At 24.1% G+C, this 27,930-nt stretch overlaps 8 protein-coding genes across 8 annotated transcripts; 5 read left to right on the top strand and 3 right to left on the bottom strand. All coding sequences in view use genetic code 6, as the record gives it.

Moving 5' to 3' along the window:
* Positions 1–735: 735 nt before the first annotated feature.
* TTHERM_00190880 (EF hand protein) lies at positions 736–2,413 on the bottom strand (the record flags this gene model as incomplete). The annotated part of the gene is made up of 5 exons (XM_001016665.2): positions 736–1,579; positions 1,660–1,941; positions 1,992–2,078; positions 2,142–2,263; positions 2,339–2,413. 5 exons carry the CDS (start codon positions 2,411–2,413, stop codon positions 736–738), a joined length of 1,410 nt encoding a protein of 469 aa, XP_001016665.2.
* Positions 2,414–2,899: 486 nt separating this feature from the next.
* Positions 2,900–3,972, top strand: TTHERM_00190870 (hypothetical protein; the record flags this gene model as incomplete). The annotated part of the gene is made up of 6 exons (XM_001016664.3): positions 2,900–2,996; positions 3,063–3,111; positions 3,169–3,241; positions 3,312–3,388; positions 3,457–3,579; positions 3,666–3,972. 6 exons carry the CDS (start codon positions 2,900–2,902, stop codon positions 3,970–3,972), a joined length of 726 nt encoding a protein of 241 aa, XP_001016664.2.
* A 543-nt stretch (positions 3,973–4,515) lies between these two features.
* TTHERM_00190860 (dual specificity phosphatase domain protein) lies at positions 4,516–8,010 on the bottom strand (the record flags this gene model as incomplete). Its single annotated transcript, XM_001016663.2, has 8 exons — positions 4,516–4,777; positions 4,867–6,521; positions 6,576–6,751; positions 6,816–6,935; positions 7,180–7,328; positions 7,443–7,588; positions 7,659–7,787; positions 7,930–8,010. The coding sequence occupies 8 exons, from the start codon at positions 8,008–8,010 to the stop codon at positions 4,516–4,518; spliced, it is 2,718 nt and encodes a 905-aa protein (XP_001016663.2).
* An 898-nt stretch (positions 8,011–8,908) lies between these two features.
* On the top strand, positions 8,909–9,443 carry TTHERM_00190850 (transmembrane protein, putative; the record flags this gene model as incomplete). The annotated part of the gene is made up of 2 exons (XM_001016662.2): positions 8,909–9,227; positions 9,415–9,443. The coding sequence occupies 2 exons, from the start codon at positions 8,909–8,911 to the stop codon at positions 9,441–9,443; spliced, it is 348 nt and encodes a 115-aa protein (XP_001016662.2).
* A 2,983-nt stretch (positions 9,444–12,426) lies between these two features.
* On the bottom strand, positions 12,427–12,878 carry TTHERM_00190840 (hypothetical protein; the record flags this gene model as incomplete). Its single annotated transcript, XM_001016661.2, has 2 exons — positions 12,427–12,573; positions 12,633–12,878. 2 exons carry the CDS (start codon positions 12,876–12,878, stop codon positions 12,427–12,429), a joined length of 393 nt encoding a protein of 130 aa, XP_001016661.2.
* A 642-nt stretch (positions 12,879–13,520) lies between these two features.
* TTHERM_00190830 (DEAD/DEAH-box helicase) lies at positions 13,521–17,021 on the top strand (the record flags this gene model as incomplete). The annotated part of the gene is made up of 5 exons (XM_001016660.3): positions 13,521–13,876; positions 14,231–14,820; positions 15,490–16,105; positions 16,163–16,608; positions 16,711–17,021. Exons 1-5 carry the CDS (start codon positions 13,659–13,661, stop codon positions 17,019–17,021), a joined length of 2,181 nt encoding a protein of 726 aa, XP_001016660.2. The 5' UTR covers positions 13,521–13,658.
* Positions 17,022–19,386: 2,365 nt separating this feature from the next.
* TTHERM_00190820 (calpain family cysteine protease) lies at positions 19,387–21,998 on the top strand (the record flags this gene model as incomplete). Its single annotated transcript, XM_001016659.2, has 8 exons — positions 19,387–19,501; positions 19,564–19,697; positions 19,752–20,070; positions 20,132–20,304; positions 20,380–20,664; positions 20,723–20,831; positions 20,885–21,090; positions 21,177–21,998. 8 exons carry the CDS (start codon positions 19,387–19,389, stop codon positions 21,996–21,998), a joined length of 2,163 nt encoding a protein of 720 aa, XP_001016659.2.
* Positions 21,999–23,780: 1,782 nt separating this feature from the next.
* Positions 23,781–27,226, top strand: TTHERM_00190810 (LBP/BPI/CETP family, carboxy-terminal domain protein; the record flags this gene model as incomplete). Its single annotated transcript, XM_001016658.1, has 6 exons — positions 23,781–24,366; positions 24,585–24,922; positions 25,004–25,324; positions 25,382–25,981; positions 26,045–26,938; positions 27,002–27,226. The coding sequence occupies 6 exons, from the start codon at positions 23,781–23,783 to the stop codon at positions 27,224–27,226; spliced, it is 2,964 nt and encodes a 987-aa protein (XP_001016658.1).
* Between the last annotated feature and the right edge of the window lie 704 nt (positions 27,227–27,930).

Raw genomic sequence — 27,930 nt, 5'->3', positions numbered from 1 at the left:
TTTTCGGAGTATTTAATAGAGCTTGATAGAAAAGAAAACTTTTAAAAGTAATACATTCAATTAGTAAAAAATTATAGATTTTTCTATCATTTGCTACTTTATCTTACAGATATTTTGTAAGAAGCTTCTTTTATTAATGTAAGCAGAATAATTAAGGTTAGCCTAGAAAAATATGCTGTGCATATTTTGTATAATTTTTTTTGATCTTGATTTATTTCATCTGTAAATATAGATAGAATATCATCGAACCATCTTTTTTATTTTTAATAATTTATTTTAAGGTAAGTCTCAGAAAAATTTAAATTAATTTATGGTTTAATTTAGACTTAATTTAAAGATAAAAAAATTTTGTTTTAATTTATACTAAACTGCTTAATACTATTCAATTTTGTAATCATATTTGGTAGAAAAAAAATTTTAATTTTATCTCTTAGGTGTATAAACAAATGTCTTTTTTGTTTTCTAAATTCAGTATCCATTTTTAGTATTTTCAATATTCAAAAATAGTTTAAAACAATATAAGTCAACTAAGTAAAGTTTGTTTTTGCTAATTAAAAGTAAAACTATAATTTTATTTAATTTAATTTACAAATTTAAATACCCTAAAACATTATTTATTTTTCAATTAAAAAAAGAAATTTTTAGGTAAATAACAAACTCTAAAAGAATATTTATCTATAACTATTCGAATCTATTCTACATATATTTATATATAAATACGCAGTAATTAATTATTCAATATTCATCAAATTCTTCAATATCATCAACTTATTACTATTTGCTTTTAGCTTCGACATTAGATTTGTTATTTTAAATAGTTCTTACGTTGTCATTTGATTTATATTAACTATCGTTTGTCTTGCTGCCTATTGTAGCAAATCTTAGAGTATCAGCTACAGATCTGTTAGCTGAAGTCTGATCTGTCTATTTTTTGGGTTTTACTTACTGCTCAGCCAATCCAAGCATTTATTCTCTTATAAGATTCATATTTTCATCATAAGCATATCTCTTTCCGAATTTATTGAACAACTATTCGCTTTAGTCTCTGTCGTGTATGAATTTGTAAAACTTTTCAAAATGCTAATCGTGGTATCTGATTCCTTCTTGGAATCTATTTGTGTACTAAATAGTATTTTCTCTGCTTGGGTTATAATAGGCATCTCTGTAACTCTTTAATTATCCCATGTATCCTTCATCACAATTATATGTAGGTCTTCCATTTTCGTAAGGATTATACACTTTTCTAATCGGATAGTTGTAAGAATAATATTTTATATTAGCTTATGAATTAGATTTATTTATTTTATTTTAAGTTTTTTTTGTCACTTCAAAGTAAACAGGAGGATTTAGAGCGTCTGTCTTGAATTCTTAAGCTTTTCTTATTACGTACTAGTTATTTTCAGTTGGGTTAAATTATTCTCTGTAGTGAGGGTATATGTAGGGATCAATTGGCATTAAAGAAACTATTAATTCCTCGTAATCAAGCTTTGAGTCTCCGTCTTCAGTAGTTCTTGAAATAAATGCTTTGAATTCATCTTCGTTGAATTAAACGCCGTTCTTTTTCATAAACTTATGCAATCTTTTTATTTAAAAACATAAATATAAATAAATAATTCTCATTAAATTAACTGTAAAAGTTAATTTTGGGGAATTGCTTACACTTCATAATCAATAACTCCTCTACCGTCATTGTCTACTACTTAAAATATTTACTATATATTGTATTGATTTTTAGATTTAAAATTTTTGCGAAGGTCTTCAATTTCTCTAAAACCTTTTATCTCTAACAAAAATATTTCTGAAGCTAAATATTCAGAGTTTCTTAAAATAACTGAATCAGACAAAAAGTGAGCATGTCTACTTTAAAGTTACATTTCTCTTCTTTAAAGGCAGAGTTTTTTCAATTATGTGTTGGTTTTTGGTAGAATGAAATTTATAAACCTAATTTAACAAAAATTCTTAAATTTAAGTTTCAATATAACTATTTATACTCATTTTATGTCATTTAATTTTTATTCGTTGTGCATAAATTTAAAATATACTGACACTCTTTCACACTAGCAGCAATCCTGTTAACCCTAAAAAAATAAAAATTTAAAAATCAATAAAAGTAATATTTTGAGCAGTTAATTTTGTGTTACGATAGATATTTATTCAAGTATTGTGCATCTACATATCCTTATTATTTCAAATCAATTTGCGACCAAGCTGCATATGGATCAAAGTTTGGATTTTCAGCAATTTTAATCTTTTCATTTTCTATCTTTAATAATTAAATTTTTTGAGTTAAGCTTTAAACATAGATCAATCTTTTAAAAAATAAATAAAATATTTTTACAATAATATCATAGAATGCTATTCCTTTAATTATATTAGCTATATCCTCTTAGAATTCTAGTATATTGTTTTTCATCAAGCTTTTATTTAGCCTTTTACTAATAATTATATTTACTTTACTAAGATAATTTATATCTAAATTTTAATTCAGTTAAAATGAAATGAATCAAAAAAGTTATTTATTTTAAATTTATTAATCTTAAAAATAAATCTTTGCTATTCAATCATTCATTCATTCAATCACTAAAAAAAATTTATTCTTTATGTTTATTTAATCATTATTTTTAAAAAAATAAGATGCATTCTTTTTTCAAAAAATTTTATTTGCATTATATTTTAGATATTCAATTGATTTATTAATTTATTTATCATTTTTAAACATTTTTATTTATAATTTTCATTTATTTATTCATACATTCATTCAAAATATCTTTATGGTAGAGTAAAGTAATTTGATTTAAGTTTTTTTTTTGAAATTAAAAGATAAGAAATCAAAAAATATATTTCAAATTTACAAAATTAATTAATTAATTATCAAAAGTACCTCAATAATAGTCATAAAATGGCTCAAAAAAGCTTTGCTAGTGAAACTCATTAAGCTTAATAGCAATTAAATTCTTTCGATTTTGCTTAAATCGATTAAATGGATCCATCTTTAGGTAAAATTTACTTTGATTATTTAAGACATTTTTAATTAATTCGTGACATTTTTTGAAATAATTTAGCTGATGGCCTTAGATGTATTTATGATAAAGATATTTATTACACTATTAGGTATGCTTAGATTAATTACTTAGTCAATTTTTAGAATATTTGTATTTTTTAATAAAGATTTTACAGAGATGAAAATGAAACCTAAGATTTAGAAAACCACGAACCCTTAAGAACAAGAATTTTCATTCTAGTAATTAAATATATTAATTAATTATAGTAGCTTTCATAGCAAATAAAAATTATTATAATACATTTTATAGGGTGATGAAAAAAATCCTTAATACCTTAAAATAGAAGTAAGTAGCGATAATGATATCTTTTTCCACTTTGTCCACAAGTATGCCATTCATAGTTTAAAATAAGTTAACCAATGTATTTATTTTTCTTGATTATAAATAATATTAGAGCTGACCAAAACAACTATAAGCAGATTAAAGCTGAGCAAAACTTGAATTTAGAATTCAATGAATACCCTGCTATTTGCATTAAATGTTTCAATAAAGTTGAAAAAGCTACAAATCATAACTAGTAAATTTGCTATAAAAATTTTAATTTTTCAATTATAATGCAATTTTCTTTTAAACAATATTTGATTTTTCCTTTTCTTTTAAAAGATACAATGCCATATTCACTATTATGGATAATGGATCTGGAAGACTTGAAATAAACTAAGAAACTGAATATAAGAATATCGAAGTGATGAGTTTTGAATTTGAATGCAGTGATGATAATTTTATTAGATAAATCATTACTTATAAATACATGAGTCTAAAGTCTAAGCTATCTTTGATGGAAGGACGTCTGTAGGATATTCATGAAATCGTCAGAGTTAAGAATCCCTCTCTGCTTCTTTCTATAAAAAAGGAAACAAAAGATAAGCAAGATAAGAGTAAATAATCTACAATCATGAAAAAGAATTGAAATGTGTATTAATTTATTGATCTAATGATATGATAATGTGAAAAACAAACAAACAAACTAAAACAAAAAATAATTAATATAAAATAAATTTTTGGTGAAATTCTTCCTTAATCACTCACTAACTAAAAATGGAATGCAAAATGTTTAATATATTATATAATTCTTATCAGATTTGATTTTTCATTTGTAATGAACTAACTATCTTTGTTTTGTTGTTAATTTCGAAAATGAAGAGTTTATTTTATTGATAGTTAAATACGTAGATAGATAGATGAATTGTTATATTAAATTTATAGATTTTAAACTTTTTATTACTAAAATATTATTTGTTAATTTAATTATTTCATATTATTTACAAGATAAATTTATATTTTAATAGTTAATAGTAAAAGGTTTATATATAGTATTCTTTCTTTTTCAATTTTAATTAAGAAGGTAAACTAGGTCTATACCTAGGAGGTAGAGCTTAATGAAATTAAAAATATCAAAGTGTGTTTTTTTTTTGTAGTTGTATTTTATCATTTAAAACTGAACAAATGATCTTCAAGACAAAGTGATATTTGTTAATTATTATTATTGTTAAAAAAGTGGTTCTTTTCTTAATACATTTTTAAAGTACTTTGGAGTCTTTTTCTCATATGTTTTTATTGAAATAGACTTTATGGGATTTTATAATTTTTATATTGGATCTAACTCTTTAGGAGTTAGCCAAGTTGTATTATTAATTTATTAAATAGTTTATTTTTTTTTTTACTGTAAATAAGTATCAGCTGATTATTCAGTCTGAATTCTTCTTTGTTCAGCCCTTTTATTCAAAAATATTTTTATTTTATATTTCAGTTTTTTAATTATAAAATTTAAGTTTAAAAATTTTAACAGAAAATAGCAATTTACATTGAAAATGATCTTTGGTCTCTTGGGTGAACTGCCTAAATTGCTGTAGGGTTATCTTTGGAATTCACTGTGTTTCTTGCTTTTTAAAGATTCAACTTAAACTAATCAGACTCTTAGTTTTAATGGTTTTAGTTTAGGACAAGGTCTTAATTTAAGTATCCATCAATAGTTACTTCAGTAAAAACAAAGTTATTTTAGTTTTAATTCACTGGAGAATTGCCTTCTGTATTTGAAACTTCTTGGTTATGGTGACTGTAAATCCCTTTTTTTGGTAATGTAAACTTTTATGTTTTATCCTTCAGAGAAGGTAAAAAATTTGCATAAGGACTTTTAATAATTGAATTGTTTAGTTGATTATTATTTGAGTTATTGTCGTAAAAGCTAAACGTATTCTTCTTTTTTGAGGATAAAATGCCTAGGTCTTAAGGATTTTTTGGAGTTGAATATTATTGTATAGGTATTTTATTGATTTAATTATTCTAATTACCGTTTTGAAGCCCATTTTTGAAATAGTTTTATGTTGAAGATTTATGATCTGGGCTGTTATTATTTGAAGAAGATAACTTTCTAAAGTTAGCTACCTTCGTTGCGTTCATGTTATTGCTTCTAAATGAATGGTTAAAAGATGAGTTAGGCTGTTATTAATGAAAACTTGAGTTATTTAATTCATTCAAGTTAACCAAAGCCATATTACTTTGTGGAACTTAAGATGTACTGCCAATACTTTATACATTTTGTTAATTTATTGGAGGAGTAGTTATAATTTATTGATTTTAGCTATTTCTATTTGTTGAAGGTAAAGATATCTAATTAGGATTGATCTTAAAATTTTCTAGTTTATTAGTATCATTTTCATTATTTTCAATTTAGTCTTAACTTAATTTCTTAGTTGGGACTCTAATACTATTATTTGCCAAGCTACTATTACTATTTTAGAAGTTATTATTAGAAGGTTAGTTATTTTGAAAGCGAGTATGCTATTATAAATTAGGTTGTATATATTGTGTTAAGTTTAAATTATCTTTATTTGATTGTTCTTCTGATTATAAATTGTAGGTATTTTAATTTAATTAGCCGTTTAAATTGTTTTATTCATTATTTATGTTATTTTCATTATTACTTTTATACATAAATCTTCTTGAGTGAAAAGGTAGTGGTATTGGACTTTTCCTATACTATTTATTTTATTTTTACTGCTAAGGTGTTGGATTCCTGCTTAGATTAGGTGACACTCCATTAATTTAATTAGATTTAATTTAAAAAAGAGCATTATTTTGTTGTCCTTAAAATGGCTAGTCTTTCAAAAATTTAGACTCTCTCATTTACTGATCCATATTTTTCTCTTGTTTGTTTACTTAAATAAAGTCTTAATTCTTTTAATTTAGATCTAAATGATTATTTCCAGTATTATTATTTTATTGATTTTATTCGTTCATATTTATTTTTTATTTGCAATCAATCACTTAAAAATTTGGCAGTGATAAATCTGTAGTCTTCTTCCTTAGGTGGATAGGAGACTCACGAGATAAGTTCATCATATCCCTTTTATATATTTGTTCATAAGTTTTGCTTTCTGATTTAAGGAGTGAGTTTGTTAAAAATTCGTTTTTATATTGCTCCAATTATGCCAAATTTGGATCTTTTTCTTTTAAATCCTATAACAAAACGAGTAAAAGTCATATAAATACAAATGTAAATAAACAATTTACTTTATTATCTACTCCTATTTCTTCTATTTATGAAAGATAGGCATTTCTCTCAGCTTTATTCTTCAAGATAGGCTTTTTATTTTGTAATTATTAATTTAATTTATTTTCATTCTTAATATTTTAGTCTTCTTTCATTTCTTAAGCTATTTCTGTACTCCAACAGATTTTTTGAATTGCTTTGAGTTTACATTAATCAAATTAAAATTTATCTTAAGAATTTAATTAAAAATAATTAATTACATTTTTGCATTGAATTGCTCAGAGTTTTTTATTTTTAAACTTCAGGAAATGGAATTTGCTTTTGTGAATTTAAGAATGTGTTTTTCATCATTTCTGCTTCTGGTTCTTGATTGTTATCATCTTTTTGTTAATAAATAATTAAAATAAATACTCCATCATGTATATATACTCTTTTTAATTTTAATTAAATATTGTGGTGATTAATCAAGAAATTTCAAATTAAAATTAATTATTAACCAATTAATGAAAAATTAGCCTTCATTCACAACCACACTAAAAAACAATAGAACAAAAAATTTTTATTAATTATTTTGAAAAATCAATTCCTTATTTTTTCTATTAATAAGATGTAATCTTTAGTTACCTTTCCAAGTCCTTGAACACTAACTAAGATCATCCCCAAATAGTCTTTTTTCAAAATTAACAAGCTATTTTAGAAAATTAGCCCTAATCTCAAAGTCAGATCTTTTAGAATTCATAAATTCTAGAGTTTTATATAGAGTCCATTTATACCTTCAATATTTTATATAGTTAAATCAAATAAATTTATGGTTATCAATAATTGTTTTTTTTAGACTTTGAGTCTTTATTAAAAGTTAATTCAATATTTCTAAGCTAAAATTTTACCTTTTCATAAAAAATGCCGATATGAGAGTCAAAGCTCTACTTTGTCCTCGCATCGAGCAAACTAAAACACTCTCTCCTTTATCAACAGTTTCATATATTGCATCATATATTTTATTTATATTTTCATCCTTTTCATCCAAAATTATCTGTTGAAATATAATAAAAATTGTTTGTTATCCTTTAATTAGATCTTATTCTGTTAAACAATTTCTTTACTTAATCATCTGAATCTTTCCAATTGAACTCTATGATTTTAAGAGGAAAAGGGTGAGTTATTGTTCTTATCTACCCTTGAGCACAATTAATGATTGTTGTTATTTTATTGGTAATGAGAAAATCTTTTTCCTATATTAGTTAAAAACAAATCATTTTTTATTTAGCTTTTAAGTAAGGTAAACTTTTTTAGAGCATAAAAGAGAAGAATTTAGCCTATTTAGCTTTATTCTCTTAAAAAAATATTTCTCATTTAACAAAAAAATAGTTTTACATGAGGCGAATTAAAATCTCCTATAAAAATAGCATCTTTTATTTTAAATGCAAAGTAAAGGTACGCTCTATTAACAATCATCTTATTATTATTTAGTCAACAATTAATCTATAATCGATTTGGTGTTTGTAATCACTTTAATATGAAGCCAAATTTTATATTTTAAATGAATATTTCTAATTCTAGAATTCTATTTTCCTTTGATAATCTGTCTTTTCTCTCACTTGTAAATTATTCCTATTAGAGTTTTGACAAGATTATCGCTCTCTGTTGCTATATGAATGTGTGCTTTATAATTAATTTGTTTGTATTTTATTTACAATCTCCTAGTATCTAAATATATATCAATTTAACAAATAAATAAATACAATCAAGAAATTACTTAATAACGAAGAAAATTTTGTTTCTCTTTAAAGATAGATAGATAAATAGACAGATGCTTAAAAGTTTTTTGGGTTTATAAAGCATTTTGTCAAATTAGATTTTAAGCTATGGACCACAAATTAATAAAATTATAGAGTTGCATCATTACAATAATCTGAGAGTAAACAAAGATTAGAATTATAATAAAATGATTATTTTCTAAAAACTAAATTAAATTAATTAATTAAATAAAAGCAAAAGTAACTTATTTATTTATTAAATAAAATGCTTAAAATTTTAAAATATCATTTTAAATATTTAAAATAAATATAAAATAATTTAGATATATTAAAAGATTTTTTAGTATTTTAGAAATATTTAATTGAATTTATTCATTAAAAAATATAAATTATATGAAAATAATTTTTAAAATGCGTGAAAAGCATATTAAAAATAATGAGTTTCAACAAAAATAATAATTTTGTTTATTAAATTCTAAAAAAAGAAGTTGATTTAAATATATAAACATTAAAATTTTTATCAGCTATTTTTATTTATTATGAAATCATAAAATATTGACTTTACATAATTATACAATCATTATAATTATATAGAGATGACTGAACTAGGTGAAGATGAAATATAAGAATAAAGTTTTGAAAACTATGATGGAAAGTTCTCTTTGGATATTGAAAAGGAGAATAGGAAAAAAGTGATTAAATATCTTTTAGCGTTTGTTTTTGCTGCTGTCATAATCATAATATTATCTAATCATTTCTTTTTTGCTAATGGTACAAAAGAAAAAGATAACTCTGAGTTTTAAGGAGAGACAAAAGTTAATTAAGACTAATTTTAAATATACCAGTAAGAAATATAGCCAAAATACCATTAAGGTTGCATTCAGTAGTAAACATAGGAAATTAACTGTCTGAAATGTATTTATAATTCAAACGTTTAATAAAATAAAAGTCAATAATGCGATTCTTGCTGCTATTCGTGTTTACCAGGTTAAATGTACTACTTTCAAAAACACTGTACTATAGAGACAATACAAGTTTACTTCAATCTAGAAACTTTAATTTAGAGTGATAGTAATATTTATTTACCAGATCAATAATATAGGGAAGAAAATATTAATATTGATCGCTTGATCTAAACATTGTAGCAACCATTTGTTTGGAAGCATATTTCTATTACTTTTAATTATGGAAACATTTATATTTCCTAAATAAATTATTTTAAAGATATGTTGCTCTACTTATGCAGAAAATTGAATCATTTAAATAATACATTGGAGTCTTTTTAGTTAAATGCTGGGTATGTCTCTATTAAAGATGATATTTATGGCTAACTAATTAAATATGAAACTTAGTTTATTTATGAAGATATTTTAAATAACCTCAAATTGTTAAACTTAAAAAACTTTGTTTTTAATATGACAAATTTAGATGAAACATTTAATGATAAACTAATGACTCTTGTAAGCTAATAAATTCAGAAATCTGCTTAAATTCAGTAAATTAGCATCTTAATCAATAGAAATTCACAATCGATTTAAAGTTTTACTTCAAAAACAATTAAAATGATTCAAAAATCTATTTAAGTAAGCAAAAATTTGACATCCTTTTCTTTAGAAATGCCATTGTTAAAAAGCGAAAATTTTGAGGAAATAGCAAATTTGATTGGATATTTAAAATATTTAAATGATTTTTAAGAGTTAAAGTTATCATTAAATTTGCATAACATTGAATAATCCAATTAAATACTGTAAAAAGTTAGCTTAATTACATAGTTACAAAGTTTAAAACTCAATTTAAGTCCTGTATAAATATCTGAGACTAATAAGTTTCTGATAGAATTAGGAGACTTAGAGTATTTAGAATTAGATTTTTTAAATATAATAGAAATAAGTCTAAATTTTTTCTCATAATTAAATAAAATTAAAAAATTGAAAGAATTAAGAATTTTTATAGGTGATGAAAATAAAAATTTTAAATTTAACGATTAAATTATATCTTCTATAGCTCAATTTGCTAATAATTAATCAAATTTATTAGGGATTACATTAGAAATAAAGTGTATTGATATTACCACAGATTAAGGAATAAATCAATATCTTACTTTTCTTTAGAATCATAAAAACAATTTAATTTCATTTAAGTTTTCTAGCTAAAGTGCTTTAATTTCAGATTCTGGAGTATAGCAAATAATTCTCTACTTACAAGATAACACAAAATTATAAACATTTAAGCTGGATTTAAGCTAAAATCTAAATATTTCAATATAAAATTTATCAAATTTACTAAAAAGCTTGACAAATAAAATAAATTTAAATAGTCTTTCTATTAATTTCAGCAAGAGTAAAAAGTTGTTTGAAGATGAAAATTAATAGGGATTTAAAAAATTATTTGAATAATTAAATTTATACTCATAACTGTCTAAATTTCATTTTTAAATATATTCTATAGGCAAGCAAGAGATTCTCTATATCCTTTAATTTTTATAAAATACAAATATCTCTAACTTAAAAATTATAGCTTAAACATTTTCATAATCTAAATTAATAACAAATTTAACAGAGATAAATGATCTAAAATATAAATAAAATTTTTAACAATTTCATTTAGAAATTTAAAATAAATCTTAAATCTTTGATGATGAATTCTGTCTTTATATAACCAACCCATTAGTTAACTAAGCTTTCCTTAAAAATTATTTTAATGAAATTGGTTGTGATGCTACATAAAATTAATTTAATTAATATGCAAAAATCATCAATAATCTTAAGTTCTAAAAAAACATTTCCATTTAACAAAATTAGTATCCGAACATTACAGATGAATAGCTCTACTATATAATTTAAAAAATGAACAAAACCTTAGACTAATTTAAAACAATAATACTAGATTTAAGGGATTAGATTTACCTGAATGAAACAGCAATAATTGATATACATGAAAGGACTAATTAAACTATATAAAATTACAAATTGGTAATTCCTAAAACTATTTAGGTATAAAACTCATCATTAAATATAATTTCTCATTTTTTTGCAATACAATATGATATAAAAAGCATTAAGTTAGAAATTTCACAACTATAATATAATATGACATCTATACAAATTCTATTTAAATGTATCTCTTTATCAGTTAATAAAATATTTAGTTATGTTGAAATAATCTTACCTTGTCACATTACTTTTTAGGAAATCTAATAAATTAGTAGCTATATCGAATAAATTTAGTCATTCTATTTAGAATTCAACAAATGCCAATTTTAATTGAGCAATTAATAAATATTAGATCTAAATAAATAATATAATGCTGATGAAACTTCTTATATAAATAACTAATTAATAATATCCAAAAAAAATAAAGTAAACAATATAAACTTAATTATGAAAAATTGAGGCATAATTTATTAAAAATATTTTTTAAGTTAAACTTTAAAATTCTTATTCAAAAAAATATGTTCCTATTCAAGCAAATGTATCTATCTATCTATCTATCTTTTTATTTTTCAAAAATTAAAATTAAGATATTAATAAAATTTTTTTAATACTTTCAAAATATTCTTAAATTGAATCAAATTTATTTACTTTAGCTAAAATAATATTTTTTAAATTATTTTTATATATTTCACATTTTTAAATGGAAGAACTTTGAAAGTAAAAAACAATTATATTAAATTAAATAAATTTTATTTAATGTGTTTTTAAATCATATAAACCTTTAACTTTAATATATGTCCTAAATAAATACAAAAATTTAGACAAGAACTTTTAAAATAGAATATTAAGTATAATTAAAGAAAGTTTTCAACCTAAATGTGTGAGTAAATTTGTAAACATTTTACATTAGTAATGAAAAATTTAACTAAATCAATACAATTATTGAAATTTGGATTAATATATTTTATTATTTGTGTTAAGTTTTAAATGAATGTTTATTTTAATGGAATTAAAATGAATTGAAATTTAATTGTTTTAATCTTTGATTGCAAATTATTTTATATGATAAAAAGCTAAATGAATAAAAAGCTTATATAAACATTCACAGCTAATTAATAATCTTCAAAATTAGTTATAATGATAGGTAGAATTAATTTTAGAGATAAAAATATATAATAGTTTCATTCAAATTGATAAGCTAGTCTAAAGTATTTTAGCTTGCTTAATTTATTATGGACTGAAAGTCTATTTTTAAATATCAATCTTTTCATTTAATATAGATATCTTGAATAACGCTTTTTATATTCGACTAATTTTTGTTGATGCAACTAAATTTTTTAATTGAGGAAGGATTAATATGATTATAAAAAATAGATTTTAATTTTACTCCAGATAATAAATGATTATTTAAGGCTGCTTATGTTGCCTTGAAGTTTTATTTGCAGAGTCTGCAAGTACTAACTTTGATTTACTTTTCTTCATATTGTTATTCTTAAGGCTCTTCTGGATCTGCTTCTATTATATTTTTAGATTTCAAATACTATTCCCTTTTATCATTCATGATTTCTAGAACTTCCTACATGTCTCTTTCGTAATCAGCATCTTTGATTTTCTGTTAAATTCTCTTGTACATCTTTCTATCTTACTTATTCGTTGTAGTTTCTGTCAAAAATTTTTTTATATCTTCAATAAAATTCTTTGATTTTTTAAGATTAAATTTATATTCTTAAATAATTTATGCTTCTTATTGAAAATTTCAATTTTTGCTCTAAATATCTTTGATTAAACATTTCAGGGTAAAGTGTTAGTAGGATATTACTTCATTGCTATTTTAAATTTTGATTGGTTGAGCTTGAAAAAATTAAAACAGCTAAATTCTACTAACAATAAATAAATGGCTAGCTTGACAAAAAGGGTAAAGACCTATAAGAAAATAGTTTTCGATTGCTCTAAATTCATTTTTTACAATAAATTCATTTTAATTCGAATAGAATTGACAAAACTAAAGACAACTCTATTAAAATGATTTATGATAAGAAGAAATTGTTTTTTAGAAAGAATAGATGAATGAATGATATAGAGGAATAATAAATAAATGAGATAACAAAATATAAATATAATTTTTGTGAATTATATATACATATAATTAGCTAAAAGTAGTTTTTATACAGATTTCAATTTATATAATTTCATCCTATTTAAGACTTTTCTAATACTTTCTATGAAGGTCAACTAAATTTTTTCTTTTTATAGCTTAAAAGCATTGCAGGAATGGTTACCAAAATTAAAGAAATATATAATTTAGAAGAAAAATTAAAAAGTTATAAGTTTTCTGCATCAATAGTTAGCTAGTGCACGAGAGAGAAATTTTGAAAGAGGAATAGAAGAAGAAAATAAGAATATATATATATATATGATTAACTTATTAAAAATTAGTAGTAAGACTAAGTTAATTAGTAGTTTGAGCTCAAGTGCTTCTGCATTTAAAATAATCAAACAAAATTCTGAAAATTTATAATTTCAAAAACTAATAACCAAATAATTATATCAAATGTCAAGATAAATCTAAAGCAATTCTAATAAGGGAGAAGGCTCAGACTATGAGAGTCATCAAAGCTCCGACAACCAACAGTAAGCATTTCAGTATTTTCTTTCATAGCAACTTACATCCATAGCTTAAAATTTCATATTATGTCTAAGCTACTCCAAAGGAAAACTAACTCTTTTTTACTAAGCAAGCTATGAAATCTTCATGATTTTAAAAATCTAAAAAATAAGGAGATATGAAAAAAAAATCAAGAATACATTCTCTAAAATAGTTTTTATCACAATAAATTCCAATGATTTCATCTATAATTTAGAATTAACAACAGAAAATCTATCTAATTTAAGCAGTTGGATGAAGAGTTTTTTGTTTGGAGCAGATATTTTGCTTTTTATTTTCTGACAAAACCATTCATTAACACAATATTATAAATTATAAAGGAAATAAGGAAATGGCTACTTCAATAACAGAAATGTCAATGGCCAAAATTAAAATGGCTACTAAAGCAATGGCTATAACAATAGAGGTGGATATCAAAAGAGCTACGGAACAAACAAGTACAATAACGGAAATGGCTATGGTAACTCCAATGGTGGCTACTTCAATAACAACAATAAACCAAATGGATACTTCAATGCCAATAAAAAGTTTGGAAATGAAGAGCAAAAAACTAACGTAGATAATCAAAAACCTTACGGATACAACTAATAAAATAACAACTAGTCTAATAAGGACTTGAATAACAGCGGCTACAGTGATGAAAATCACTTAGGTGAAAATTTACACGATATTGACTACACAAAGGTCGAGCTCAAGCCTTTCTAAAAGGTTTTCTACTAAGTTGGTAAATCAATACATACTGATGAAGAAATTGCTACCTACTAAAGAGAGAAGGGTATTATAATCCGTTCAAAGCACAAAGAGGTTCCCTAACCTTTCATAAAATGGAACGAAACCAAATTCCCCAAATATATTATGTCCGTAATAGAAGACAGCAAATTCTCTGAACCTATGCCCATCTAAGCTCAGTGTAAATATTTTTATAAATTGAATTTCTTTCTCTATGACATTAGTTTGATAGACACTTGAAAATTTTTGTCAAGATGTTACAAACAAGAAATAGAAGAAAAAGTATAAAATGTATGAATGTTCCTTCATACGTACTACGATAATTAAATGAATCAAAATTTGATTTAAATTGCAATGAAATTAAATCATTCAAACAAACTACGCTCATAAGTGATTAAATAAATGAGTATTTTATCTTTGATTTTATTAATTAGTCACTAAATTTATCTATGACTCACTTAATCAATCAATCAATCGCTTAGAGAAAATTTTTTATCTCCCACCTTTAAATAAATAAATAATTAGCGTGTTAGATAAAAATTGATTTCAAACACAAATAAATCATATTTCCAATATTTAATTTTTCCTCTGAAAATTAATAATTTTGCATTCTCTTTATTTTCAAATTAATTATTTTATATGCATTAATTATGAAACTAAGAAAATTGAATATGTAGCTAAATTTTCTTTTTCCCAACTACAAATTAATTAATTAATTAATTAAATTTTAAAACCCATTTTATACATCCCATTTTTTTGACAGATTTAAATATTTTTGATACTAAAATTAGTATTTTAATATATTTGTTTATTCATTCATAAATTAATTAATAATCACTCTATAATATAGCTTTCCCTATTGTGTTGAGTGGTCATGACTTGATAGGTATTGCTTAAACTGGTTCAGGAAAAACTCTTTCTTTCATGCTTCCTGCTCTTGTTCATATTAATGCCCAAGATCCCGTAAAGCCAGGCGAAGGCCCTATTGCATTAGTTTTGGCTCCAACCAGAGAATTGGCAAACTAAATATAAGAACAATGCTTCAAATTTGGCAGCAAATGCAAAATTAGCAGTGTTTGTGTTTATGGTGGTGCCCCTAAGATTTACCAAGAAAAGGAACTCCGTAATGGCTGCGATATTGTCATTGCTACTCCTGGTAGACTCATTGATTTCTTGGAAAGTAATGTTATCGACTTGAAGAGAGTAACTTATCTTGTTCTCGATGAAGCCGATAGAATGCTTGATATGGGTTTTGAACCTTCCATCAGAAAAATCGTTGGCTAAATCAGACCTGATAGATAAACTCTTATGTTCTCTGCTACTTGGCCTTAAACTGTTAGAAGACTTGCCCTTGATTTTTGTCATGGAGATCCTATTCACATTCAAATTGGTGATATGGAAAACAACGTCAACAATGATATCGATCAATAAGTTGAAATCATTGATAAAAGCCAAAAATACGATAGGTAAATAATAATTATTACTTAAATTTGACACATTATAATATCTAATTTATCATAAAGAGTTAAAGAAATTCTTAGCACAATGACAAGATCTGATAAGACCATTATCTTTACTTAAACAAAGAAAGATTGTGATGATCTTAGCAAAGCTCTCTAAACTGACAATATAAGAAACATCTGTATCCATGGTGATAAATCCCAAAGAGATAGAGATAAAGTTATGGACCTCTTCAAAACTGGTAGAGTCAACACTTTAATTGCAACCGATGTTGCATCTAGAGGTCTTGATGTCAAGGACATTAAATTAGTTATTAACTATGATTTCCCTAAGCAAATCGAAGACTACGTACATAGAGTCGGTAGAACTGGAAGAGCAGGTGCTTAAGGTAAAGCTATTTCATTCCTTGATCAATATGAAGACAAGAAGATTTCTAAGGAATTAGTTGATGTCTTGAAGTAAAATAATTAAGAAATTAGTCAAGATCTTCTTGAACTCTCTGAAGCAAGTAATTAATAACTTTAATTAATTTTCACCATCATTTATATTTATTTTCACAATTGAAAAGTTAAATATTTATTTATTCATATATTTTCCTCTAAAAAAAAAGACTACAAGGGTAATTACAGTAATAACTATAATAAGAACAGAAGTAGCAAGCCTTACAGTGGTGGATACAATAATAACAGAAACTATTATGGAAATAATAACGAAATGGGTTTCAGAAACAGCAATAATGGATTCTCTAACAATGGCTACCAAAATGGTAACAGCAACGGAGGTTATAGAAGCCAATAGAACAATAATGGGTTCCAAAATAATAACTATAACCGTGACTTCCCTAAGAGATAGGAAGATGGCAACGGTGGTTCTGAACAACCTAAGAAATTCGGTTTCTTCAACCCAAAGAAAGACAACTGAGTTGATAAAAAACTTATCTATATTTACTGATTCTTCTTTTTAGAAATGCCTTTCTGAAAAAGAAAATCAATTAAATTAACAAAACAAATCCCTCCCTTTTTGAGAAAGAATATTTAAAAATATATTAAAAATGAAAAATATAAAAAAACAAGTTACTTTTTTAACTTAGAATTTAAATCCTTTATCTGTTGATTCATTAATAAATAAATAGATAGATAGATCGATATAAATATGGCATAAATAGAGAAATAGAAAAAAAGCCATTTACAAAATTTCATTAGTAACGCGCTATTATGCATTTAATTGCCATTTTATTTGATAGAATGTGAAACTAATATAAAATAATGTGACTTATTAGTCACTCTATATACTTTTAACTCACAAGACTCTTTATCCCAATTAACAGCATCAAAAATAACCTCAACCAACATCTTAAAAACAAACTATATCTCAGCATAAAATTGAATATTAACCAACCAGAAGAAATAAAATTATTAATCAAATTTATTTTATACTATATCACATTTTATCATGAAATAGCAAACATTTAAACATTATAAAATATACACAAAATACTATACTAAAAGACATAAGCAATATAATAATCTTTAGAAATAGTTAGTAGTTTATTCCTATTTAAATAAAGAAACGAAATCATTAACTAACTTTATAGTAGGTACAAAAATAGTAAGAAATTGATTTTTCAAGTCACCTGCCTTTCTGAGTTGTCAGAGCCTTTTGTTATAGTATTTCAAAAAATAATTTATCTATTCAGTTTCTATGGCAAAGCAAAAAAAATTATAGTAGATATTTACGAAATGGGAAGAGAGTGAGGTCTTTTTCAAAATTAAATTCTTTTTCCATGACTTTTCAACTGTTAATCTAAAAAATAATATTTAAAATTAATTTAATAACTAATCAATCGGTAAATCAATTACTTAAACATTAAATAAAAATTGATAGACCCTTCCATTAATAAACGATTCTTTTTAAAACACAAACAAAATTAAAATTTTGAATGACAAACACTATTAATTCTCACCTAAAAACTAATTAGAAGAATAAAAAAGATAGTCTTTTTATAAAAAATTAATTATTAAATATTATTTATTAAACAAATAACTGTTTATAAATTATTTGCGCGTTTATTTATACATATTAGAGTTTATATATTATAATAATATTCTTTCACTTTAATTCAAAAATAACATTTCATAATTGATTTTCTTTTTCTTTTAAGATAATAACTAACAAATTAAATAAAATATAAAAATGAATTTATCTTTGTTCTTTTAATTAATTCTGATAGCTTATATTTTTTTAAACAATTAATTTAAAATAGCAAAATATTATTTTAAGGATGATCAGGTTTTTAATCATTGTATTTGATAATTTAAATTTTTAAAGAAATTATTATACATACATTTTAGAGTTAATAATTATTTTTATATTCTTTCATTTTATTAATTCAAAAATATAATTAATTTTTTATATATTAAATATAAAACCAATAAAATATTATTCAAGGGATTATCAGAATTTTAGTCTTTTATTTGATAACTTTAATTTTTTAAAGAAATTTTTTTGCATACATATGAAAGTTTTTAATTATTATTATATTCTTTTATTTTATTAATTCAAAAATATAATTAATTTTTATATATTAAATATAAAACCAACCAATAAAGTATTATTATAAAAATTATCAGAATTTTAGTCTTTTATTTGATAACTTAAATTTTTTAAAGAAATTATTTTACATACATATTAAAGTTTATAATTATTATTATATTCTTTCATTTTATTAATTCAAAATTATAATTGATTTTCTAATATAGAATTTATAAAACCAATAAAATATTAAAATAAGAATTATCTTTATTTTAGTATTTTATTTGATAACTTAAATTTTTTAAAGAAATCTATTTTTTTGATGAATATGCTAAGGATTATCTAATTTTTGCATAAACATATGTATTAATAAATAAGTTATTCTGTAAAAAGCACCAGTTAAAAGATCATTTTTAGCATTTTTAAAAATTAAGTTATTAGAAAAAATATTTATGAATGTTTATTGCTTTTTTGAGTTGAGATTTATTTTTTTACTTTTGATAAAATGAAAATTATTCTAAAGGAAATAATACCAAAAATATTAAATTGATTATCTAAGATTTTATGAAATATCAAGAGTTTTCTGTGAAAGAGTGTTAAAAAATAAGATGTATTTTTGATAATATATTATCTGAATAATTATGTGGTGATAAGAAATAACACTGTTAAAAATAATAATTTGTCATATAATTAAATTTCAAAAAATTAACTGAAAAAAAAATATTTATTTATCTATTTATAGCTGCTCATAGAAATGGAAATTAAAGTAATAAATGAAGATAAAAATCTTGTTTTGAGACTTCCTGTTAGTAATTAGAACACCAATACCTCTTAGAATTAAAGAATCCCTCCATTGATTCTTACACAAAGTAAATTTATTATTATGCTGAGAGTTAGCTGTTATTAAAATATCACTTTTAATCCAAAACAGAAATAATAAATAAAGAACTTTAGGATTCGATTAAAAAGGTTGAATAAAATAACAAGCCTGATGTTGAAAAAGATTATTAGTATGACTAAGGCATATAGTCAGCAAGATCCGTAATTATTAGCAATAGAGATATGGTAAAATTACATTATTTATGTATAATTTAAACAATTTTTAATGAATAATCATAGAGAGAAAGCTTTAAGAGAGATTCACTCAATGATTCATAACTATCAATGTCTTATGTCAAATATAATTAAAAAGAAAACTCATCTGCATTATATTAATCATAAGCTCATAGATTTTCTTTCAACAGATATTAATCAACTGCTGATCATTCAAGAATGACTAAGTATTTAAAATCTTAAGCTTTAGAAAAAAGCTGTGCTAGCTCCTAAAGTCATGAAACAAATGCTATATTTTCTCTTGATCATGTACTGCCTTCATCAAATATGGAGACTAATAGGCTTATGGCAACTGATTTTGTAGAAATAAACTCAATTAATAAAGGTATGAGTCAAAATAAAAAAATATATATATGTTTTTAATTTATCTTAATATAAAAAATTAGATAGTATTTTAAAGGACTTGAAAGATCTAAAACAAATTAGAGAAAAATATGAAGATTAATTATTTTATGCTGATGAGCACGCTTTGCTAACCAACCCAAAATCTTCTTAATATATCTAATGGAAGGAGGATTTTTAATGGAAAAGAATAAAAGATTTATATCCTAGATATAAAGTATGATTAAATATTTTACTTGGGTATTATTAAAAAGAAGAAGAAGAATAACGTATTTATATTTATAAAAAATAGTTTTAGCTTTTGAGCTCTCTTAGTTGTTAGACTTTGATAAAGCCAGGAGTTGTTGAAATTCCTTATTTAATTACAGTACTAAATATACTCAAAGAGTTTCCAAATAAAATCATGAACATAGTTGAGAATTAAACTTTAAATGATACTTGTTTATATTATGTAAGGTTGTGCTTAGATGGTGTTTGGAAATACATTAGTGTTGACGATCAGATACCATGCGTTAGAAAGTCTAAGGCTACTAAGACTGAGCCCTCCTTTTTAGATCTACGTCCTATATCATTACAAGTAAGTTTGAATAAGATTTTTGAGCAAGTGTGTATTTATATTTTAATTATGAAAAAAGAGCCACGATGTATGGCCTCATTTATTGATGAAAGCATATGCTAAGTATTTAGGAGCATATGAATTGTTGATGCAAGGAAATGTAGAAGAAACTCTAAGAGATTTTACAGGTTATTATTTGAAATAAAAGTAAAAAGAGTCATAATTATAAATAAAATTTTAGGTGCACCAATTGAGAAGATAGAAGCTTGTGATGAGAGATTACAGTAAATTGTTTCTTAAGCTTTAGATAGAAAGTTTATTGTATTAGCCTAACCTCATTATGATTTAGATTATGAACTTCAGGAATCTTCAGGAATTAAAGTTAACAATTCATATCCAATTACAAATGTTTTGCTTCTCTAGGGAGAATGTATTTTTGAAATTAAGGTATTAATTTCATTCTTAAGTCAAACTACTTTATTTACTTATTTATTTGTTGTTGACAATGATGATGAGTTTTTTTATTTTCATAGGATTTTTAAGGAAATTGCTAGTGGAGTGATCCCATTTTATTTGAAAATTTTAAAGAAGATGACCTAAGAGCTTTACAAATAGGCGTGAAATAAAATGTATTTTATATGAAAAAAACTGATTTTTAGAGAGTATTTGAGAATATCTCAATATGTAAGTCAAATGATTAATTTTATTACAACTCTACTCCAATTAGACATGCTAAGAATAGATATAGCGCTAAAAAGTTTACATTAAAGTAGAAAGGTGTATGTTACTTTGAATTAAATTAAAAAGACCAAAGATTGTTTCGTGAAAGTGATTACAGTTACATATAGGGAAGAGTTATTATTCTGAAAAAATATGATAGAGAAAATTTTGAGTTTGTTGAAGGAATGTGGGGCGTATCAAGAAATATTTCTATCGAGCTAACTCTAGATGAAGGAGAGTATTATATAATTTGTATACTAGATTATGAAAAGAATATTATTGATACTGTGCTATCTTATTATGGTGAGTAGCCAATTAATTGGTCGAAGGTTAATTTTAATAAAGAGCCTAATATCCTTGAAAAAGCTATGCAATAGATGTGCTACGAGAAAGGCACTAAGAAAGATATAACTTAGGATATTCAACTTTATTAAAATCTAGAAGAAAGGGTCGGATTGATTACCTACTTTTATGAAAATATAAGCTCTTATGATTCTTAAAATATTTTAGTTGATTTAGATTTAGATGAGGACTAAGTAGTACCATTATCGATTCTACCTTCAAATTAATTACAACTATAGCCTCTATCTAATTAAATTTTTATATGGAAAATTAAAAACTTAGAGAAAAAGTGATATTCAATAAAATTTTTATTTATTTATTAATTTATTTACTCATTCAATTCATTTGCATGCTACAACTAATTTTTATTGATTACATTGTTTAAATTAATTTTGTTTGTATTTCTTTCAAATTACCTTGATATAAATTTTATGTAAAAGCTAAATATTAAAAATTTATATCTGTCAAGTATTTATAATTCATAAATTCAATAATTAAACAATCTTTTGACAAAATGTTAATTTATTAGTTATGGCAGAGGGTTTTTTTGAAATTGTTGATTCGGTTCTCACTAATTTCGGAATATATATTTATAAATAAATAATCTTATATTTAAAAATTATGTTTAAAATTTTTCTTTCTTGTTTACTTGGTTTTGCTGATTGAATTAAAATCAATAAGTAATTGCAATATTCAATATTAAAATCCTTAATTATTTTGATGATTATTTTCCAGATTTTTTGGTTTAGTATTATTTGAGAAAATAAAAGTAATCGGAAATCAAGAAGGGGATTTTCTTTTATTATTTTTATCCTTCTATCTATTTTAATTTTTTATAAAGATATTATTTGATTTTTTTTTGCTATTTATTTATTAATTTCAAGCCTTTAGTTTGTATATAAACTTTATAAAGTTTATTTTTCTTTTACTTTCTTCTTGATTCAAAAATTTTCAGACTACTTCAGCCATATTTATAAATTGAAAAAAATTATTTTTTCTATCATTTATTATTTTTATATCTGTATTTAAATATCGTTATTCATTCAAATGATTTATTTTACTATTGCAAAAATATATTTTGTGTATTCAAATTGTATTAAGTAAAATAGCTTTTGCTTATTCTTGTTCTAAACACCTTAAAAATTTTATGCAAAATGAAGGAGATAAAAGTAAAAATTATAAGCTAAAAATGTTTAAATTATGGTGAATAATAATACATTTATTATTGAAATTTAATTACGCTACTGTCAATAGAAATACCTCCATTGAAATATTAATAACTATATATTTAGCAAAATTACTTTTAATATCTTAAAGTGGTTGTATATATATTTTATTAAAAATTAACTCAATACAATTTTTTTTACAATTAATATTAGTCTTTATATTAAAGCAGCACAAACACAAGAAAATTTCAATAATGGATGTCGGAGGAGAATTGTTTTTATTTGATTTATTTTAATACTTAAAATAATTATAGTTTTTTTGGCTAAGAAATGTATTACCATTGTAAATATGTAATTTTATTTGAGAAAAAATGTAGGAAGATTTTTATTGTAGGGATACCAATTGAAAATAGATTTCTGAAAAAAAATACAGATTTATTATTTTGATGACAAATGATTTTTAATTAAAAATATCCATACATTGAATGCATGGTTAAAAGCTTATGATATCGATTGTAAACTAAGAAATATTAATTAATTTGTACTTTTTTTCTCTCTCTTCTGAATAAATCTAATAATTACCTTAGATTTTGCTCTATAGTCTTATGTTTATCAAATCAGGTGTGGGTAATAAAACTCTTTGATAATTAAATTTACACATTTTTATTGAATCTAATCTTTCTCCCATTTAAATTAATATTAATTAAGATTAATAAAAGTTGTTTGCATACATTTACTTTATGGAAATCCTTTATACATTTATTAAGTGTTAAATTCAATGAACAACATTTATTGAATAGCTTTAAAGAAATTCATCCCTAAAATAGCTATTTGTAAAATCTGATTGATCTATTGAATTAATATTAATAATAAAAATAAAGATTATTAAATTACAAAAAGATTAGTCAAATGAAAAGTGCTAAAACAATCGCTATGATGGCATTAATTTTTGCCATCTCAGCCAGTGTTTCATATGGTTGGATTCACACCCATTACTATCCTCCTAAAACTGACGTATTAGGACCTGCTAGTAGAACCTTCCTTACCATGAAGGCATTCACTGATTTAATTTTACAAAACATGGTTCTCCATTAATTCGACCCTGACTTCAAAAATATTGCTATTGCCAGTATGGATCACGTCTACAATGGAATCCCTCTCCAATTCTAGCTCTACATGAAGTATGCTAAGGTTGATCCTGAGTAAACATCCATTTCTCAAACAAACAATACCTACGTTATTAATTCTAAGAATGTCAACTTCGATTTACAATTACACTTGACTGTAAATGGTAGAAACTACAACATTCCTGCTCATACTAATAACGCTGAATTTTCAATTTACTTTGAAATGGGTTTTGATGAATAAGGTCTTATTTACGTTAACTCCACCAACACTGATATTGATATCAAGACATACATTATCCCTGCTGGTTTCTTCGACGCTGAACTCGATTAGAGTATTGTTATGGAAGTTCCTCTCCCTGAAGAATTAAGTAAACTATTATTTGATGAATCTATTAGATATATTGAAGATTTATAAATTTAATCAAATGTTTTTACCAAGTTGTTTGTGTATTAATTAAATCCATTCAATAATTCACATCATACTAAAGTTTTTGTGGTAATCACCCAAGCGCACAAATTTATTATATTAATAAATTTAATTTGTAACCTTTTTTGAAATATTAATCACTCTTATCAATAAATATAGAACACATTCCTCTTGATGCCCTCATGTCTGTAATCACTGCTTCTTTTGAAGATTAATTAACAAAGATTTTGAGAAGCTGGTTGACTGATATCTAGGTTTACGACACTATTTCATTGGACCGTAACTTCACTAACTTACCCTCCATGGCTGGTGGAAAAGTTATGATTGAAAGAAATATGTTCTTCTACAACAACTAAGCTCCCAAGGCTAGACCCAGCATTGCTCCTCCCACTGTCTTCCCTAGCAGAGACGATCTTTCTCACAAGTAAGAAGAAACATTGATGGTTAATGAATATTTCTTCAACTCTCTCTTCTACGCTATGCACGATGCTAACATGGTAAATATTTACTTTATATTCAAATTATTTTACAAAAAGTTAAGCTCTAAAATATTAATTTATTTTCATTTTATTAAAAAGCTTTAATTCACCCTCACCAATAACAATATCCCCATCGAATCTAAGCAAAAGTTGACTGTCTACTAAATTGACCGTTTAATTCCTGGCTTAAAGCAATAATTCGTTTATGATTTACCAATGATTGCTACCTTTAAAACATTGGCTCATCCCAAGACCACTATTTTGGGTGAAGTCTTCTTCTTAAGAGAACCCAAGGTTATGACCAAGGTTGAATTAGAAATGAATCTCTTTGTTGATTCTCCTACTGATGGTTAAGTTTTGATTGGTACTTTCGAAATTACCAGTTATGTTGAATTATCTATGAGAATTGATGTCAACCAAGTAAATAAATAAATAGATTTCTTTCAAATTTAATTAATTTTTCTTTTTTCATTCCAGCTCTTCTTATACTTTGATGGTGTCCAAGTCCAAGATTTCAAGATTGCTAAATAAGGTTTATCAAACGTTAACTTAGATGCTGAAAGAATTAAAAACGCTGTTCACAGACTCTTCTTAGTATCTATTCCTAGACTTACCAACTTCTTGATGTTATCTCACGGTATTAAGCTTATGCCCTTCGATAATGTTGAATTAATCAACAGCAACACTGATATTGCTCCTAACCACATCTCTACCCAAACTGATCTCTTCATTTTCGATATTAACAAGAATCCTTACTAATCTTTCCCTGCTATGAAACTCAGAGTTTAAAACAGACTTTTCGATAAGCTTAAAACTTATCTTCTTGAACACTTAATCCCTGAAGTTAATGGTATGAGATTCCCTGACTAATTCTTAGGTTCTAAATTCGGTTGTTCAGTCACTGCTTAAGATTTACACATCCCCTAATTCTCTGTTGATATTGCTAATACTTATTTCAGAGGTAATGACTAGGGTAACTTCAACATCCACATTTCTCAATTCAAAATTGAAGGTGCTGGTTCAGTTAAAGCTGAAGAAAGAATTAAAATTTTGTTCTGGAAGATTAAGCTCTTCTAAGTAAAAATATTTATATTTATTTCATCAAATGGTTTTTCAATGATTTTTAAAATTAATTTATAGATTACTGTTGGCTTAGATGTTATTTCTAATCTTACTAGTTTTGATGCCAGTGTTAAGGTTGATTTAGATTAAAATGGTCAATTGAGAGCTTTACTCCAAAACATTAATATCAATTGGGATTTCTCCTTCCATCTCAGAGGTAGCTTCTGGGCTAAGATCATTGACTTCGTTATTCACCACATTGGTCTCCACAACACAATCAGAAATTTGGTTCTTAATAAGATGACTGGTATTGTTACTGATATGATCCAAAATGCTTTAACTAAGGCTCTTCAAAAGGAATTAGTTGTTGACTTCGGAAATAACTTATCTCTTGACCTTAAGCAAACTACCACTCCTATTGTCAACTCTCAATTTGTTGAATTCTAATCTGCTTTCTTCTTCACTCCCTCTAACACTCACGAAAGACCTCCCTTCAATCCTCCTGTCCTACCCGAAATCAGTACCAATTCTAATGATATTGAACTCATGATCCACGAATACTCCCTTAACTCTGCTGGTTACTTTGCATTCGTCCAAGATAAGCTTGACTTCACTATCACTCATGAAATGCTCTAAAAAGATAATAAATTCAACTTTACTGCTGAAGCTTTCAAGTGGACTATTCCTGGAGTCTATAAGAAGTTTGGTAAGGATGCTAAGATGAATTTAGGTATTGAATCTTTATTCTATCCTTCCATTAAGATCCAATCTAACAAGCTCTCTGGTAACATTGCAGCCCTTTTGGACCTCTAAGTCAGAAAACCCCAATTTGACTCTGATGGTAACTAGTTAGAAGATGAAATCTACTCAGCTATCACTATTGATTGTGAACTTGATTTATCTGCTAAGATTTACGAAGAAAACCAAGTCCTCAAATTCTCAGTCGAAAGTATCAACTTCTCTAAGCTTGAAGTAATTATTTATTTCTTTATAAAATACATCATTTATTAAATAACATTTTTATTAATTATCTAGGCTTTTGGTGCTGAAGTTGAACCTGGTATTCTCTTCAGATTCTTCGGACATTCTACTGTTAATAAAATATTAAACTTCGCTCTTCCCTTCATCAACGAACACTTATTCGCTAACAAGGGTATTGACTTAAATAAAATCCTTGTTAAGAACGTTCAAGTTTCAAATATTCAAATCAGCTTAAACGAAGGTTACATCTATGTTGGTACCGATGCCGACCTTGTTTGATAAATTTTAGCAAAAACAAACAAACAAATAAATAAACATTTTAATATTATCTTTATAAAAGTGTGTACTTATATAGAAGTAATTATAATTTTAACAAAATATTATGACTGCACTTACTAAAATTTCCACTATATCAAACATTTTAAAAAATTAATTTTTGTATTATGTGTATTACAATTAATTACTGTTAAAATACCGTACTAAATAAAATTTATCATATTTATAAAATATAAAACAAAAAAAGAGTAAATAAAATTAGTAAAATAATATGAAAGTACTTACTTAAATGCAAATATCTTGTTAAAAAGTTTAAAAATAATATTGTAGCGTTAATCCTTACTTAAGTACCCTCTAAGTTTAATGTAAAAATTATTTGCTAATTAATAGTTTAATCTGTGTAAAATTTATTATTTAACCATCTAAACATCAAAAATTTTTTCATTATTATACAATATTTTAAGTTTGAGGTAAGAGAGAGGTAGAGGTGTTAATTTAGGCAAATTAACTGTTTATTTTGAAAGATGAAATGTTGTAATCACAAAAAAATTTTGGATAATTTTTACTTGAAAGAAAAAGAGTTAATTTTAGAATTTAGTAAGTTAATTAATTAAATATCTTTGAAACTCACAATTAAAAAATAAAAAAGAAAAAGATATAAAAACAAATTTTTTATATTTAATTTATATTTTTTTATTTAAATTTTC

This window comes from Tetrahymena thermophila (genome assembly GCF_000189635.1).
Source record: "Tetrahymena thermophila SB210 genomic scaffold scf_8254638, whole genome shotgun sequence".
In the NCBI taxonomy this organism is placed as follows: Eukaryota; Ciliophora; class Oligohymenophorea; order Hymenostomatida; family Tetrahymenidae; genus Tetrahymena; species Tetrahymena thermophila.
This window is presented reverse-complemented; position numbering and strand designations above follow the sequence as displayed.